The sequence below is a fragment of the Castor canadensis genome, chromosome 3, assembly GCF_047511655.1.
Source record: "Castor canadensis chromosome 3, mCasCan1.hap1v2, whole genome shotgun sequence".
Taxonomy (NCBI): domain Eukaryota; kingdom Metazoa; phylum Chordata; class Mammalia; order Rodentia; family Castoridae; genus Castor; species Castor canadensis.
This window is the reverse complement of record NC_133388.1, coordinates 178613945-178631905: the sequence shown is the minus strand read 5'-3', so window position 1 is coordinate 178631905 and position 17961 is coordinate 178613945. Positions and strand designations below refer to the sequence as shown.

At 38.6% G+C, this 17961-nt stretch overlaps 1 protein-coding gene across 1 annotated transcript in view; it reads right to left on the bottom strand.

Moving 5' to 3' along the window:
• Positions 1 to 17961, bottom strand: part of Deptor (DEP domain containing MTOR interacting protein) — a 142317-nt gene that overhangs the window by 44161 nt on the left and 80195 nt on the right. Inside the window, exon 5 of the mRNA XM_020169735.2 lies at positions 1212 to 1397. Within this exon, the coding sequence (XP_020025324.2) occupies positions 1212 to 1397 (186 nt within the window). The remainder of the gene's footprint in view (positions 1 to 1211; positions 1398 to 17961) is intronic.

The following is a 17961-nucleotide window of genomic DNA, read 5'->3' as shown; positions in this document are numbered from 1 at the left end:
TGAATGCAAGAAGCTATGGAGAGTGTTCTGCCCACTGCCTGGCATACAGGAAGCAAAATCTTAATGCTGGCTTTATGGTGTAACACTTAACTGTATCCTCTTGCTCCTCAACATTGATCAGGTGAACTGGGTCCAGTCAAAAAACAGGTAAACCTTTGTACTGGAGGGAAAGGCAAGAGCTACGCTGCACTTGCAGAATTCCATAACCTTACAGAGATACAACTGTGTGTCCTCTAGGCCTGGACAGGCTGACCTTGGAGCACAGGCTTGGATGGTTGACTTTTGGCTAATTTTTATTTTCTCATAGTAGTTCTTGCTTCATTCTCTCCTCCAGCCTGATTGTGTCTGAGGAAATTGGGATATATGGGGCTGAGGATGGAGCAGTACAAAGTAGGCATTAGAAAAAAAGATAGAACTGGAGATATCCAGTTCTTCTGTCTCTTTGAAACTTGGGTAAGCTTCAACTGCTCTGTGCATTTTTCTTCATCTATAAAATGAGAATATGGAAAATCCTTTATCCTAAGATCATGGTAAGAATTAAGTGAAAAAATTCATGTAGCCAAGCTTGTCTTAGTGCCTAGGCACAGAAATGTCTCAATACATAGAGTTCTAATTATCGACTCCTATTAATAATCAAGATGTGACACTTCCATTTTGTGCTAGGTTAAACCTGGTACTTCTAAACCTTAAGCCAACAAGTTCCTTGAGTCAGTGTCAAGTTTTCAGGAGTTGAAAACATCCCTTTAAGCATCTCACCTTCTTGGTTTTATTTATTTTTTTCTTTCTAATTTTTTTTTTTTTTTGGTATTTTGGCATTTTGAGATAGGGTCTTGCTATGTAGCCCAAACTGACCACAAATCCACAATCCAGCACTCTGGCGGCTGAGGCAGGAGGATCATGGGTTCAAGGCCAGCCTGGGTTACATAGAGAGTTCCAGGCCAACTGAGGCTACATAGCAAGATTCTGCCTCATAAAACAAAACAAAAAAGAAAGCATGAGTTCTTCTGTAATTCAAGTACATAGTTTCATAAAACAGACTTCATGGCATTTAAGTTAACTGCTCCCGAACAACTTGTTTTTTGTGTTTTTGCATACTTCTTGGTGATAAGTAAATAAAAATTTAACGGAGAAGAGAATTTCCCAAAGGAGAATTATTACTGCTTCTTAAAAGACACAGACATATGTGCACATAAACAATGGAACTTGCATACCTGACATAAAGCTAGTAGATTTCCGATTGTCATGGCTCTGCTTCCTCAGGCAGAACGGACTGTCATGAGTCTCCTGGGAGGTGGGGGACTTTTCATTGAGCAGCTCCATTAGTCTTCGCCTCCGACGGAAGTTCATTCTGAACTGGTAGAGAAGATTGCTGTCCACAAATGGGTGCTTGTTGGACACTGGGGGGAAGAAACAACAACTGAGCAATGCCTGGTGCCCTGGCCACTGAGCTCTGCTGCCAGAAGACCCCAGCCAACAGGCACAAAAGTCTCAAGAAAGAGTTGTTTTATAGATGCCACATAGGCATGTTATCGATCTACATGAGGTCCCAGATTCTTTCCACGTGTCATACACTTTAAAAATTTGCTAACCAATGCCTCTGGGAAACTTTCCCTGACTTCACACCCAGCCTGAGTTATACTCTTCATAATGTCTTCTGGTCTGTGTCCCTTCCTTCATAGGACTTACTTTACTACATCCTTTTTTGTTCACTTTCTCCTTGTTTTCCCCCTAAACACTAGCTCTTTGGGGGCAGTGATCCCAGCTTCATTTAATCATTGAGGTGTCTCCAACACCTCAATTAATTTTTTAACCATTGTTTGTATGGTGTTGGGGACTGAACCCAGGGCCTTGCACATGCCAAGCAGGTTCTCTACCACTGAGCTATAGCCTCACTATATATTTTTAAAGTTTTTATGTTGAAATAATTATAGACTCTCAGAGTGTTGCAAAAAAAAATACAGAGAACACATATCATATGGTTCCATTTATGTGAAATGTCCAGAACAAGGAATACTCTATGGACAGAAGTAAATTGGTTGCTACCTGGAGTTAAAGGGGTTTACGGGGATAAGCGGGTGTTAGCTAAAGTGTTGAATCTTTTTCTGAAGTGATGGAAACATTCTAAATTTTCATGATGATTGCACTTTGGGAATATGCTAAAAACCACTGAATTGTACATTTTAAATGAGTGAATTGTATGGTACATGAACTATAGGTCAATAAAGCTATTTTTAAAAATCAATAGCAACAAATGGCATGGGGACTTCCTGTGTCCCCTTCACCCACATTCCTGAAGTGGTCACAGCTTACATAAATAACTAGAGTACAATATCAAACTTGGATGTGGACATTGGCACAATCTAAACATCTTATTCAGATTTGCCAGTTTTTATGGGCATTCACTTGTGTGTTCACACATATGTGTGTGTGCCTGTTTCTGTATAAATCCATGCTACTTCATCACATGTATGGATTTATATAACCACCATGATAACCAAGACACACAGCTATTCCCTCATGATTAAGGAGCTCCCTCTCTTGTCCCACGATGGCCTCCCCTGCCAAGTCCCGCATGCCTGGCAACCCTAACGTTCTCCAGCTCTACCACGCAATCATGCTGAGAATATTATATAAATGAATCACACAGTATTTTTTTAAGCTTGATATTTAATGAATGAACAAATGGTCATTCAATTAAAAAAAAAGACCACTTTGTCCCAGAGGAAAACCTAAATTTCAGTGATATAATCATGTCAGTGTCAACTCAAAATTAATAACAACAAAAGTTAACCCTCAAAGTCTAGGCACCAGTGGCTCACACTCATAATCCTAGCTACTTGGGAGGCTGAGATCAGGAGGATCAAGGTTTCAAGACAGCCCTGGCAAGTAGTCCAGGAGATCCCATCTCAACCAATAGCTGGATGTGGTGGCATGTGCCTGGCATCCCACACTATGCAGTAGGCTGAGATCAGGAGGATAGTGGTTCCAGGCCAGCCTTGGCAAAAGAAAGCAAGACCCTATACCCCAAATAATCAGAGCCAAAAGGGCTGGAGGTGTGACTCAAGTGATAAAGTACCTATCTAGCAAGCATGGAGCCCTGAATTCAAACACCATACTGACAAAATAAAAGGTTAACCTTCATATAGCATGCTCCATGAATCCAGCACTATTTTAAATGTTTTATATATATATTATATATATTAGTACCTTTAATTATTACTATAGCCCAGGATACAGATACTGTTATTTTCTTCCCAAGTTTTGTTTATTTGTTGTTTGCTGTAGTGCTGGGCATTGAATCCATGGTCTTGTACAGGTTAGGCCAGACCTCTACTACTGAGCTCCATCCCTAGCTCTCTCTTCCAAGATTGTTTTTGTTTTTTTGAATGTCTTACTCTGTGGCTCATGCTGACTTTGAACTCACTATGCAGCCCAAGCTGGCCCCAAGCTCGTGATCCTGTGCCTTGGGCTCCAGAATGCTGAGATTATGGACATGAGCCACCACACCCAGCCCCCTCTTATCAGATTTATGAGGAAACTCAAGCCCCAAAACATTACTATGTTACCCACAGAAGACACAGCAAATGGCAAAGGCAGAAATAGAATTATAACATCTGACTCCAGAGTCCAGTTTCCATACTGCTGCTCTCTACAAGAGCGTTTCTATGAGAAACAGTTCCTGTGGAAGTTCAGGTTCTCATAAAGAACTGAACAATTTCCTATACAACTGCTAATGTATGGTTATTAGACTGAATTCACACACAATTCTATACTACCATTTATATCTTAGAGGTCTGATGAGATCTATTTGCAGCTTTAATTTTATGCTTTGTTTGAGTTAATGACTGTTGGAGGATCAGTCAGTTCATGGAGGTTATGAGGCATGGAGCTCCAAAAACCACATTTGTGGGCCATTTCTGCCTCTAGAAAGTAACCAGGAGCCCTGCAAACTGGCTAGCATTATATTGAAGTCTCAAATAATTCCTTTTAAAAAAAGCAGTAGACTTTGCAAAGAAGAAAAAGGAGGAGGAGGAGGAGAAATATTCAACTAGCATGTGAGAAGAGGTGGCATAACTTCATTGGTCAATATGAAAATGCAATGAAATACCCTTTCGCACCCACAAGAATTGTCAAAGTAAGTGACAGCATGGAATGTTGGTGAAGATATGGAGCAACTGGAACTCTCTCTCTCTCTTCCCCCCCCCCCCCCCCCCCCCCCCCCCCCCGTTTATTGTTGTGCTGGGTGGGGATACATTGTGGCATTTACAAAGGTTCTTAAAATGTATCAAATATGTCATACTTGAATTCACCTCCTCCACCTCTCTCCTTTATCCCACCTCCCCAGATTCCTGGAACAGTTTCAACAGGTATCACTTTTGCATTTACATACACGTGTACACCGTAGTCATCTTCCTACCCCCTTTCCCCGCCACCTCTCCCCTCCCACTGGTGCCAACCCTCCCCACTCCCACCATCCCCCAGGTAGGACCTGTTCCACCTTCCTGTTCCACAATTTTGTGGAAAAAGAAAAAAAATATTTTTGCTAGTTTGAGATAAAGGTAGATATACAGGAAGTTTTTTTGTGATATTTCCATACATATATGTATTACAACACCATTTAGCTTATCTCCTCTAATCCTTTTCACTCCTCCCTAGTCCCCTTCCCATGGTGGCCCCAGCCAATTTAAGATTTCTATATTAATTCATGTACAGTGAGCACATCTATCATACTTAAGTTCTTAGTTTTTTTCCCTTGCCCTATCCCTCCCATATGTGATCTCCCCTTAGTGTGACCAACATCCCATAATATTGCTGCATTTGTTTTAGCTCCATATTCCACATATGAGCAAGAACATGTGACTTTCGGCCTTCTGAGACTGACTAACTTCAATTGAGATGATGTTCTCCAGTTCCATCCATTTACCTGAGAATGACAAAATTTCATTCTTCTTTGTGGCTGAGTAAAATTTCACTGTGTATAAATACCCCACTTTCTTGATCCATTCATCATTGATGGGGCATCTTGGCTGTTTCCATAGCTTAGCTATTGTGAATAGTGCTGCAATAAATATGGGTGCGCAGGTGCCTGTGTAGTAACCTAACTCACATTCCTCTAGGAATGGTATTGCTAGATCGTATAGCAGATCTATTTTTAGTTTTTAAGGAGCCCCATACTGTTTTTCACAGTGGTTGTACTAATTTACATTCCCACCAGCAGTGTATGAGGGTGGAACTCTCTCTTTGCTGGTGGGGATATAAATGACAAACCCAGTTTGGAGAATGATTTGAAAGATCTTACAGCCATACAGGTTTTTTTTAACTTGAATAATACAGAAAAGCTCCCATGCTATTAAGAAAATGGGGTTATTTATCTATCCATCTCCTTTATCTATCTATGTTGAGCAAAAAACATGGCTGGTAAATGCCAAAGCTGATGGAGAGATATATCATCCACTTCATATTCATATTCAGTATTTAAATATTGACTCATTCATACTCAGTCATGCTATGAATATCTAGATGTCAATCATGCAAAGTATTGTCACTACTCTAGGAGATAGGAATAGAAAAGAAATTATCTAATAGATTTTTTCTTCAATAGGCTTATAGTCTAGCAAAAAAAAAAGAAACATGTTCTCATAGCTACAGTGCAACACAGAAATTTTAAGTATCTTAAGGGCTTAATAAGGAAAATAAAGAAGAAAAACCCAAATCAAACAAATCTGAAGTAAAAAATTCAACATAATTTTATGGCAGTACTGGGGTTTGAACTTAGGGTCTCATGCTTGCTAGGCAAGTGCTCTACTACTTGAGCCAGGGCCCACTTCAACATAATTTTAAAACAAAGTCTCTTAAAGGGTCCCTTTGGGTGGGATGGCTCTGCCTTCTTTGCCTTCTTTCTATGACTGATGAAGAAAAACAATTCTTTCAGTCAGTGGCTTTGTAGCAAAAGCACTATTAGCACCCAGATGCCTGAAACCAAGTCCAATGTTGTCTCTATGACTCTAAGACATGTGTAAGGTGGTTGGATGTTGAGTTCTACATCAATTTACATAATGGGAGAACCGTCATCACAGCCAATCAGTGTTTAATAATAAAAGCATAGTGTTTTCTAATTGCTATTGCCCATTCTGCTCAAGTTTAATCACAATAATGACAATAGCAGTTCACTTACTATAAGCAATTTCATGAAGTACTTTCTAAGTACTGTATTATGTTTGTATGTACAATATCATCCTCACAATCACTGTAATTCATTTGCTATTTTTGTTTTGCAGTGCTGGAAAGCAAACTCAGGGCCTTATGCACGCTAGGCAACTGCTCTACCACAGAGCCAGATCCCAAGCCTTACCATCACTCTGTAAGGTAAATATTGCTACTATTTCACAGAGGAAGAATTGAAATAGGTTAGTAACTTGCCCAAGGCCACACAGCTCCAGTTTCTGAGTCCAAAACCACATGGGCTACATGCTTTCAATGTTGTACAAATCACAGGCCACAAACAACTAGAAAGGACTCTAAACTTACGATAAAATGTCCTCTTCTCCAATGCTCACTACTCAAGTTCATCACAGAGTATACTTTTTCTCTGTTAACCACATACCTAGTGATTAAGATATCTTTTTGTGATACTTACCTAAGGTAGCATAATAGGAAATTTGGGGGTGGGGGGTGCTGGTTGGGTAGCTAGCACATTTCTTTCTCCAACCTCAGTCACTCTGCTTAAGAGCCCAGACTGTGTCATACTCATCCTCTTATCCTCATATCCCCAACTACTGTATGTTTGGTCAGAGAAAGTACTCAGTAAATGACTGAAAGTGAATCATCCATGGTGGGTAGCCAGAGGAATAAACAGCATGTCTACAGCACAGCTAATTTTGAACCATTTAGTTGTTAATCTGTGCAGCAGTTGTACCCAAACCAATCTGTGAGCTTGTCATAAGGTTTTGCAGGTAGGACATTAAGAGCAATGCATTTAGTCTGAAGGCTGTCCTTTATTCTCATATTATACCATGATACCTTTTTGTTGTTCAATCATCCAACCATTTACTCAACTAATATGAATTGAGTTAGGCTGTCTACACACCAGTTGCTTTTCTTGTCCAGTGTCTCACCAAATGATGGAAAAAATAAAAATAAAAAAATACTATTGGGAACATCCTTTTCTGGATTATGAGATTCAAAATTTTATAAACCATGTGGAAAATAATCTAATACAGTTCACTACAAATCATACTAGCCCTTTTATCCCTAACACTAACTCTTTCATAGCCTCCTTTGGTATTTCACAAACAACACTGCATCCTTCCTAGGTCAATACCAACAAAAGCAACCTAAGGTTATAACTGTACTGATCACCCACACTTGTTAGTGGATAATTCTTCTGGTTACATTAATCTTGGAGATTAAATGTGAATAACAGAATGGAAATTGAAAGAGAAGAATAATTTACTAGCACCTTTAAATCCAGTGTCAATGAACAGGCATGTCTGTAATTCTAGCACTTGGGAGGCAGAGGCAGGAGGATCAAGAGTTTCAGGCCAGCCTGAGCTATCTAGCAGGACCCTGCATCAAAAAACAAACAAATAAAATCCAGTGCCCAATTCTTAAATACTTTGTTTTTCAAAAGTATTTTATCAGAGCCTCAGGATGTGGGGTCTTTATGGAAACAGAAAACCACTGCTACCATTTAACTTAATGATTCATATGGGTGATTCACCATCTTTAAATACAGATAAACTATTCACATTGACCAAATGAATAATGTTAACCTTAAAGACAAACACACCTGGTGGAGTGTCTCAAGTGGTAAAGCACCTACCTAGCAAGTATGAGCTCCTGAACTCAAACCCCCATACTGCCACCCAAACAAAACCAAACACACTTAATTCAGTGGCAGTTCTGCATTTTCTTAGTAAACAATACATTCTTGAATTCACAAGATGCTTTCCTATGTGATCTAATGGGATATCTACAATTATTAGCTCCCTTGTGCATAGTTGGATTTTTACATAAAATTACTGCATCATTATACCCAATAATGCTATAATAAAATGTTGGAGATAAGTTATTTATTTCTGGAGATCTTTTCTGAGTTTATTGAATTCAAGAATCCTCAAGCTGACTTTGGCAAGTGTATCTGAAATTACAACATACAAACACATAGCTCTGTATATATATATATATATATATATTAACACCTATTGTTTCTCTTGGTACTTTGAACTGCATAAAATACTGACTCTAGTATAAATCCAGCAAATATGTCTGAATACAAGAAATTCCACCATAGATAAAACTGCTGGGGAAATAGCTGAGTGGTAAGTCCTTGCCTACCACACTCCGGGTTCTGAGTACATCTCCAGCACTGCAAGAAAAGTGTGGTGATTTTTTTCTTTTTTTTGAGTCAGGGTCTCACTATGTAGTCCATGCTGGCCTCAATATCCTTCTGCTTCAGCCTCCCAAGTGGCTGAGACTATAGATATGTGCCATCAGATGCAGCTAAAAAGATCAAATATTGAAGTGACAATTTGTCTGCCAATCTAGTCTTTGTCTCCTCCAGTTTTAATTACCAACCCAGCCTCCAATTCTGCTTCCTCAATTCTATACCACTATAGGCAAAAGGGTAAACATACCATTAAATACAGAGGGGCTAAATTTAAATAGCCTTTATTTATTACATAATGACAAATGGATTGTGAAAACGCAATAAATTGACTTTTATTATTTTACAGCCACTGTTGTTTGTACCGTTATTGCTATTTGCTGAGTATATCTGCCATTTGGCTCATGAGGTTTCAATTTTCTACGACATTACATTTAATGTCCCACTTCAGTTTCCAAAGACTGACTTACATTTTAATGCCTCAGAAGCAGCTACCCTCCCTCTGTGAAAGGAAGGTCACCACGTGTTCACCCAGGCAGCTGTGTGGCTACCACATGTGCAGTCCTGTTCTGATCTCAGAATAGAGAAGTGACAGGTGCACACTCACCTGCATTGTTGTCAGGACAGTATCCTGCCTTTATGAGTATTCTTTTTCTGTCTTTCTCACTGAAAGTTTAATGACATAAACATTACGTTGTTTATGTTTGTTTTGTGTGTGAGCATAACCCTAGATGTCATGTATACAACTGTAGTTTCAAAAGCTGACAGGATAGACGTGGAGAGCACCTAGGCTGCACGGCAACTTCCAGGCCAGCCTGAGCTACATACAGAGAGTATCTCAAAAAAGCCAAACATACAGCAACAATACCAACAACACAAAACTGAAGGAGTGCAGGTAGTCAGCCATATTATACCGTCAATAAGTCACATGTGATACTCACTCATTTATTCCCCATACCCAACCCCTAAGTGTCACACCTGGCTCCTGCTCTCTAAGCATTATTGTTGGTAGATGGCACCTTTACCTGCTCATCAGAAAGCTTCATACACTACTTCATACAAAAACAAAACAATCAAGCTGAGACTGTACTGAAAACTCGTGCCATATAAATACTAAAAAATAACACCTTGCAACGAAGAGCACAGGTTCTCGTTAGATATTCTGGGTTTCCTTCCCAGTTCTGCCACATTCATTCGCTGAGTGAGTGATTTGAGCAAGTTATTAAAATTTTCCCACCTCAAAGGCTTGTTTCAAAGTTTCTATATGGAGTAGAACTATAAGAGATTTATGTAAAAGATTTGACATTGCACCTGATGTGCTTTGTCTTCCTGATCTTAGACTTCCAAAGATTGCCTGACTTTAGTTTTGCTCCTGGAGTTCCTATGCAGAACCCATTTCCTCTGTCTTTTTTGTTCTTCTTTCAAAGAACACTTTGCCTTCTCTCATGAGCAGTGCTGTTACCTTTCATTCATGAAGAACATGAACTCTTACTTAGCCAGATATCCAGATAGTTTAGCGAGAACCCCAATGAAGACACTCAACTCTGAAGCCAAAGGAAAGCAAGAAATGAAGAATGTTAAGACGGAAAATTTTAGAAGTTACTACATTAAGAAAGCCAAAATTTTCTTTTCGAGCCATAAATCACATAAGCAGACTCCCAAGGAATAAAAGCTAAATATAAGTTTGTACCCCAAAGAGAGCAAAGTTAATTCTTCCTACCCTTTAATGTGCTATTCTTTATATTAAATACAAAAGTCATTTTGTTTTTATGTCTTTTTCATGGCTGAGGATTGAACACTGTGCCTTGTGAATTCTACGTTAAAATGCTCTTCCACTGAGCTACATCCTCAGTCCTTTTAAAGTTTTATTTCAAGACAGGATCTTGCTAAATTGTCTAGCCTGGCTGGGAATGTGCAATCTTTCTGCCTCAACCTCCCAAGTAGCTGGGATTTTGAATGTATGCCACCATGTGGACATGACTTACTCTTTGCTAAACACAGAAAAAAAGTAATAAATGATCTGGAAAAAATAGAAAAGGAAAAAATCAAGGAAGAGAAAGATTTATTGGTAGTTCTAAATCTTAAAGTTGTCTAATTCCTCATTTCTAGATTCCAATGCTATATAGGAACTTCCTATTATACCAAATGTTATAATGTATAGCTTGACAAACTTCATTCTTTATTCCTTAGAACTACTTACCACTCTAAACAGGAAAAAAAAATGAGACTATGTTCAAAGCCCAAATTCAATGTCTGCTTATGAACTTATCAACAGCTGTAATTCAAAGCTGACATTTTTTCCCCTTTATTTTTCAGTGTTAGGGATGGAACCCAGGATCTCACACATGCTAGGCTAGCAGGAAGCCACTGAGCTCACCCTTGACCCCCAAACTGACAATGTTTTACTCACCCAATTTATAATTTTGGGGACTCTTTCTCTAAGCCTTCCTTTTTGTTTTGGTGAATTCTCTACAGGTTTAGCATGACATAGTATTAAATGCGATTAAAATAGGAAAAGCAGACACAGCCAGAAAGGTGGAGCCATATAAATATAGAAGATTTATCACTTAGGAAACTTGAGACTCTGGAAGCACCTCTCTATTTGGTTAGAGAAAAACAGATGCCTATTTACCATGTGCCTTAAGTTTTTGGAAAGCATGAGGGATATAGCATTTGGGCTCCCAAAGAAACAGTGACATGGTATAGTCATAGTCTTTTTTTGTGGATAATGTGGTTACCTGCTTTCCCTTATAAATTCTTAGGATGATTTTAGCAGACACAAAGAAGTAAAAGAAACTGATTATATAAAAGTTTACCATCTTGAGCTCTACAAGTTCAGCTGAATATAAAAGACATTTTAGGCTATTTATCTAGTAGGAAGGAAGAAGGTCACATACTTTCATTGATCCTTGAAATGTTTGCTGGAAAGTGACCTAACACAACAGGCATAATGAAATAAGTAAACGAAATCTATCTAGTATTATGATAATAATGGGGAGGGGAGCGGAGAAGCAGGCATCAACTGTTCCCTAGATTGCACAGCATCAAAACTTTTTAAAAGCTAAAAAAAACAGAACACTTTTAAAAAGATAGTCTTGCATTTGGGATCATAAACAATTTAGTAGAGTAAAAGAGGGCTTAAACAGAGACCAGAATAAGGATAATGACGAGTGTAATGAAGAAAGATCAGCAAAGATAGGGCTAAGTTGGGAACCATGGCAACAGTTATAAACCAGTGTCAAAGGCAAAAGGTAATTAATACAGGTCACCTTATAGACAGACGATGATGGAGAGCTGCCATTCTCAGCACCATTATCATCCCACAGCACCAAGCGTGGACAGGAATCATCACTTCACTAAATTCACAAAGGGATTGGGGATACTGGTGAAGGATCACTATGGGTCATGAGTGTTGAGCACTTGGTTCTTTGTTCTCGTTTTCTCATCCTCTACAGACTCCTAAAAGGACCATTGCTTAAGAGTAGTTATAAACCTTAAGGATATACAGGTAGCAGATTTATTCCTCTGACTTTGTGTTTCTAAAAGGCAAATGAGTTCAGCAGATAAGAGTGCTATATAACATCCCTGGCAATAAGAAATAAGCTTTAAGTTGATTCACATGTCCAGGAACGGATTTACACTATTTTGTCTCCCTTCTCCTTCTGGATCACAGTCTCACAGAGTCCAAGCATCTGATGCAATGCAAACATATTGCATGTTTAAAATATTGTCAAGACTGAAAAAAATTAATATCATGCTTTTATCTATATGTTTGGCAGAAAACATGAATTGAGAATGAATTACAATGGATAATTACTTTTTTAAAGAAAATCTGAGCTGTGTTTCAGGCCATGACTACTCACTTTATACCACCCTAATGGGAGACAATAATTGAAGGACCCCTGCTTTTCCAAAGCAGCAAAAGTCCTTGATTCAAGAAGATGAAGCAATTGTTTTAGAGTACCTGCTCCACATAAAGACAGTGCTTGGTACATGGGATAAAAAACTCTCCAAGAGGCAGTAACAACAGTGAGTCACAAGCTAAAATAATTACTTCCTTAGCACTGACAATGTTAAGAAGAGGATGTGAAAGCATGAAATTGATTTTAGGGCATAAAGTCCTATTAACTAATATGACTAAAACAAAGCACTTCCCATATACCCAGCTATAATACACTTATGCTTATTTAATTGATTGAAGGGAGTAGAGGAAATGGGAGAGAGAAGAGGAAAAAGGATTAAAAGTAACTTTAGCCAAGACAATAGAGAAGAAGAAAATCAAAACATGACATTGTGAATGTACAGGTTTCTGCCACTTCCATGTCTTACTGCCAGAAATGGAAAGGTAATAAACAGATGGAAGTCAGATATGTTTTATTCTTCTTTGTGCATCACTAAATAATAGCTGTGCGCATTCAAAATACTGACAAACTTTCTTATTAGTGACAACATACAGAAAAAGGGTAGGATTTTTAGAAATGGGATTGTTTCTCAGAGACTAGGTTGTGCTGTAAGGGCAATCAGGGAGATTTAAAAACAAAGCTATTTTGTCTGGCAAATGGAATACTTCCAATAAATAATTCAATGAATGAAATCTGTAACTTTATTCTAGATCTTTCAGAATTGTTGGAATGAATCCAAAGACTTGTTGAAAGCACTTTAGTACTGAATTTATTTAAGAAGTATATATTCATGCTGGGCTGGGATGTAGTTCAGTGATAGAGTGCTTGCCTAGTGTTGTGCATGAAGCCCTCGGTGTGATCTCCAGCACTGCCAAAAAAATAAAAGTATATATTGAGCACAAAGTATGTGTAAGATACTGTGTAAGACCAGAAATGATGAGGTCATCAACTTTACATTAAGCTTTGCCCCGAAGGCATCTATTTACCGATGAGAATGTTGATGATAAAAATGATGGCAATAAGAATCAGCTAACATTCACGGAGCAATACTCTGTGCCAGGACCTGAGCTAAAGCACAATGCAGGGTCTATGAGAGAGGCATTATAATTATTCACACTTTACAGTTGGGGAAATTGGGACATAGATAACATAAACCTGTCCCAAGTCTCAGAATTATTAACTGGAAGAGCCAAGCCAGAAGCACTGACTGCCAGAACCCTTAACCTCCTTACTAGACTGTCTCTCATCCAAAGACAGAAGAGTGCCATACAAAGAGGCAGGTGAGAAAAAAATATGTTCAGCTGGGTGCTCTCTGGAAGATAAGTCCAAAGATATGCTGTTAAGAATAGTGTTCTGCTGGAGATCATAACGTTAAGGAAGCAAGCCAGGTTTAGAAAGACAAAGCTCACAATTTCTTTCATATGTGGAAGACAGACCTAAAAGATAAATGTATATAAATGCACATATGTATTGAACACACATATGTACACATGCACATATGTATAGAACATGTTTGTAATAGTAGGGCTGTTTGAGTGGATTAGTGGGAGGCAGGAAAGAAAATGAGAATGATCGTGAATGATATCTAAACACATTGTGTCTGTGTAGGAGGATGGCATAAGGAAACACAATGAAAGCTGTTGAATAGCAGGGTAGGGGAAAAAGGAAAGAGAAAATAATAGGGGGAGATGATCTGATTAAAGTATGATATATTCATGTGTGAAATACAGAAAATCCCTTTAAACAATGAATATACACTTCAAAAAATAAAGCACATGAAATATAAAACAGGTCCTGTTTGGGGGTGGATACAGGTGGGAGGGAGAGGGTGAACAGAGAGTGCAAAGGAAGGTGAATATGCACTTTATACACTTACATGAAAATAGAATAATGAAACTGGTTGAAATTGTTTTCAGAAGAGGGAAAAGGGTATGAGGAAAATTGATGGAGGGATTGAATCTAATTAAGATACATTGCAAGCACATATTTAAATGTCACAATGAGACCCCCCTATACAACTAATACAGGTTAATAAAAATAAATAAAAATGTTTAATTAGAAGAAGAATATTATTCTGGGACTGGGTGTGCAGCTCAGTGGTAGAAAACATCATACACAAAGTCTTGGGTTTGATCCCCAATAACAAAAAAAAAAAAAAAAGGAAAGAAAAAGTACAAAATTGAAGCTGCAAATAGACCTTAAGAGACCCTAAGAAATAAATGATAACATAGAATTGGACATAAATACAGTCTGGTAGTCACACACTGGCAGTTTTATGAGACATTGTTTCAATCCTTTATGAGAACCTACAAAACACAGGAATTGTTTTTCATAAAGGCAGTAGAGAACAATGGCTTAGAACTTGGGCTTTGGAATGAAGTGCAGTGGTTTTACATCTACTCTGCCATTTATGTACTGTCTTCTTTGGGTGATTTACTAATATCTTTGTTCTTCAGTTTTCTCATCAAAATATGGGAAAGAGAAAAGACATGACTATGAAATCATCGTGCTAGGGAATGGATAGCACTTGCTGCTGCTGTGTGGTTGTTGCCCAACTTTACTTAGGTGTCCAAACTTGCTCTGTAAAATATGGATCTCTGGAATCTCAGCCATAGAGGAACAAAGAACACCGAGATAAGGACTGAAAAATGAAATGCACTCAGCAGGCTCCCAGTCTGCCCTATGCAAGTTTCAAAAATGTCTAGAGCTGGGCTCTCCAAGATGGTGGCCTCTATCCACATGTGACTGCATTGAAATGGTGAGTCTGATGTAAATATAAAATACACTCTGAGTTTTGAAGATTTAGTATGAAAAAGTATAAAAAAGCTGATTAATATTTTTATAAGGATTGCATTTTGAAGTGATAATATTTGAGGTAGTGATCCAAAGTATATCACAAATATTAATTTAATTTCTTCCTACATTTTTGCTGTGGCTACCAAAAAATTTAAAATTATAAATGTGGATTACATTTGTGGTCCATGTCATATTTCCATTGTCTACAGGCATTATCTATAGAACAGACCAGTCAACCAACAAACCATATATGTCCACCCTTTAATCAGGTATAGCCCCTGAGATCTGTCATGAAGATAACCTTGATCTAAGCTTCTGATGGGCAGATGATTAAGAGTTGTGGTTGTTTTCTCTCCTGTATTCCCACCTTCCTCATTTGGATGAGAAAGCATATATGCACCCACTCATCTGGAACCCCATGGAGGTCATGATTTCATCAACAAGGACTTCACAAACATGAGAATGAAACAGTGTGGCAAAACTCATCCCTTCCCTCATGGAGTGGGCTCATTTTGTGTGTGTCTTGGGCATGTTTTCCCCCAGGGTCTTGGACATGCTAAGCAAGTGTTCTGGTACTTAGCTACATCTCCACAGGGAACTTTTTAGGGGAAAAAAGTTACATAAAAGTGAGGAGCCTGGAGGAATAGCTCAGTGGTAAAGACCTTGCCTTAGTATGCATGAGACCCTGGGTTTGATCTTAGCACCAAAAAAAAAAAAGCTGAGTCAGGCATGGTATTTATCTGTAATCTCAGCACTCAGAAGGCTGAGGCAGGACACTCTCAAATTCAAGGCCAGCCTGGGCTACATGATGAAACCCTGTCTCAACCCCTCTCCCCCTAAAAATAGTTAGGGTTAATGTTTTATAGTAACTTAAAAATAGCATACAAATACTTCTTTAAAACATTACTTAAAATTAAAACAAAATTGGTGGTGATCATGCTTCCAATTATAGTCAGGATTATATAATTATATCACGATTATACAATGCTTCCAAGTACAATCAGGATGAGTGTGTATGTGCACATGCACACAATTTTTGTTTGTTTATTTTTTTAATGGTACTAGGGATTGAAGTCAGGGCCTCACTCTTGCTAGGCAAGTGCTCTACCTCTAGTCCAATAATTTCTTCTTAAATTTTAACTTAAATTGTCCCATAGCCACACTCATTAGAATTTACCTATGGTCAGTCTTATCCTGGTAGACACTCCAACGTATTAATATACACAAGCTCGTTTATCCACTCCTAGCTGGAGTGGAAGTTAGAAAATCTTTCCAGAGAACTGTAGATCAAAACAAAAAAGAGAGACCAGATGTTTTGAGACAGGAATATCAGCTAAGAGAAACTAACTTAAAGTGAGGGACTCAAAATCAAGAGCCACGAGAAGTTAGTGGGAGAATTTCTAGAGGAAGAGCAATGAGAAGCAGCAGAGCAGCAGGATAACATAGCAGGATGATAACCACCGTAACTGCACAAGGGGAGCCTGAGTCCCAGACAAGAATCCCTGCTCAAAGTCTCCAGTCTTCCTAACTGGGAGCTCCCCAGATTGACACTGGGTAAGAGGAAAGAGACCTGTCATGGAAAGAGAATGGAAATGTTCCACTCCTTAAAAGAGCAGCTCCCAACTTTTTGTCCCACTGTCCCCTTAGTCCTCCCAATGAGAGGTGCCATCAAGCTTATGTCCCATCAGTAATTGGAGTTAAAGCCACAGGGCTCCTTGACCAGGAGGACAGGGGAGGGATAGGCCAGAATCCAGACTTTGAGCTGCCTGTTTCACTCCGGAGATCGTGGGATGCTCTTCTAATAAACCTGAGACCCAGCGTACACATCCCACTAAACATGACCACTTAAACCCAACCAAATGCTTAAAATTACAAGATAAGGTTAACTTGGGTACTTAATAGAAGTCTGTATTCTTCCAAAGTACAGTACTTCCATGGTATCCGCAGGGGTGGGGAGTGAAAATCAATTCCGGGACCCCCCACAGCTACTAACATCTGTGATGTCCAAGTCCTTATATAAAATGCCATGGTATTTGCACATAACCTGTGCACATCCTCCCATATGCTTTAAATCATCTCTAAAATGATTATAATACCTAATACAATGTAAATGAGATATAAATAGTTGCTATATTATATTGTTAGGGAATAATGACAAGAAAAAAGTCTGTACATGTTCAGTACCTATTTGATCTTTTTTCCAAAATATTTTGCAGCCACAGTTGATTGAATCCATGGATGCAGAACCCCTGGACACAAAGGGCCAAACATGAAGACTGGTGTGCTTGTGCTTTAAGACAAATATGCTCTTGTAAAATGTGCATGTTTGGGTAAACCGAGGACTCCACAATGCAGGCAGGTGTGAAGCAGAAGTGGATAGGTACTTAGGCTTCTCAACCAAATGTAGTCAGAATTTACAGGATCAATTGATGTATACGTGACAAAGTCATACTAATGTCAAGAAGGCGGGAAATACTCCACAAAAGAAAACTTCTGTTCTAGGTGCATCATGCTCTTCTTTCAGAACATTATGCCAACTTAGGCATCTTTCCTTCACTTCCTATTTTGTAAAATGTTAAGGCTCAATGTAGCTACAGGTCTGTTTTCCTTTAACCAGAATCAACACTGTAATATGTGCCAACATCTTCGCACATGACTACCAAGCACCTTGTTCCCTTGTATTTACATTACCATAGGGTTCTGGCTGTGTCTATTTTTCTTCCTGTTTTGGATTCAACTATAATAAAAAGGGAAACAGAGCCAATGCATATAAGAGAGCACAGTGGGAAAATTCCTAGAAGTTCTAAATTGAGAAAGTAGAACACTACATTAGATTATGGTGGCTGATAAGATTACACTTGACTATAAAGAACTCAA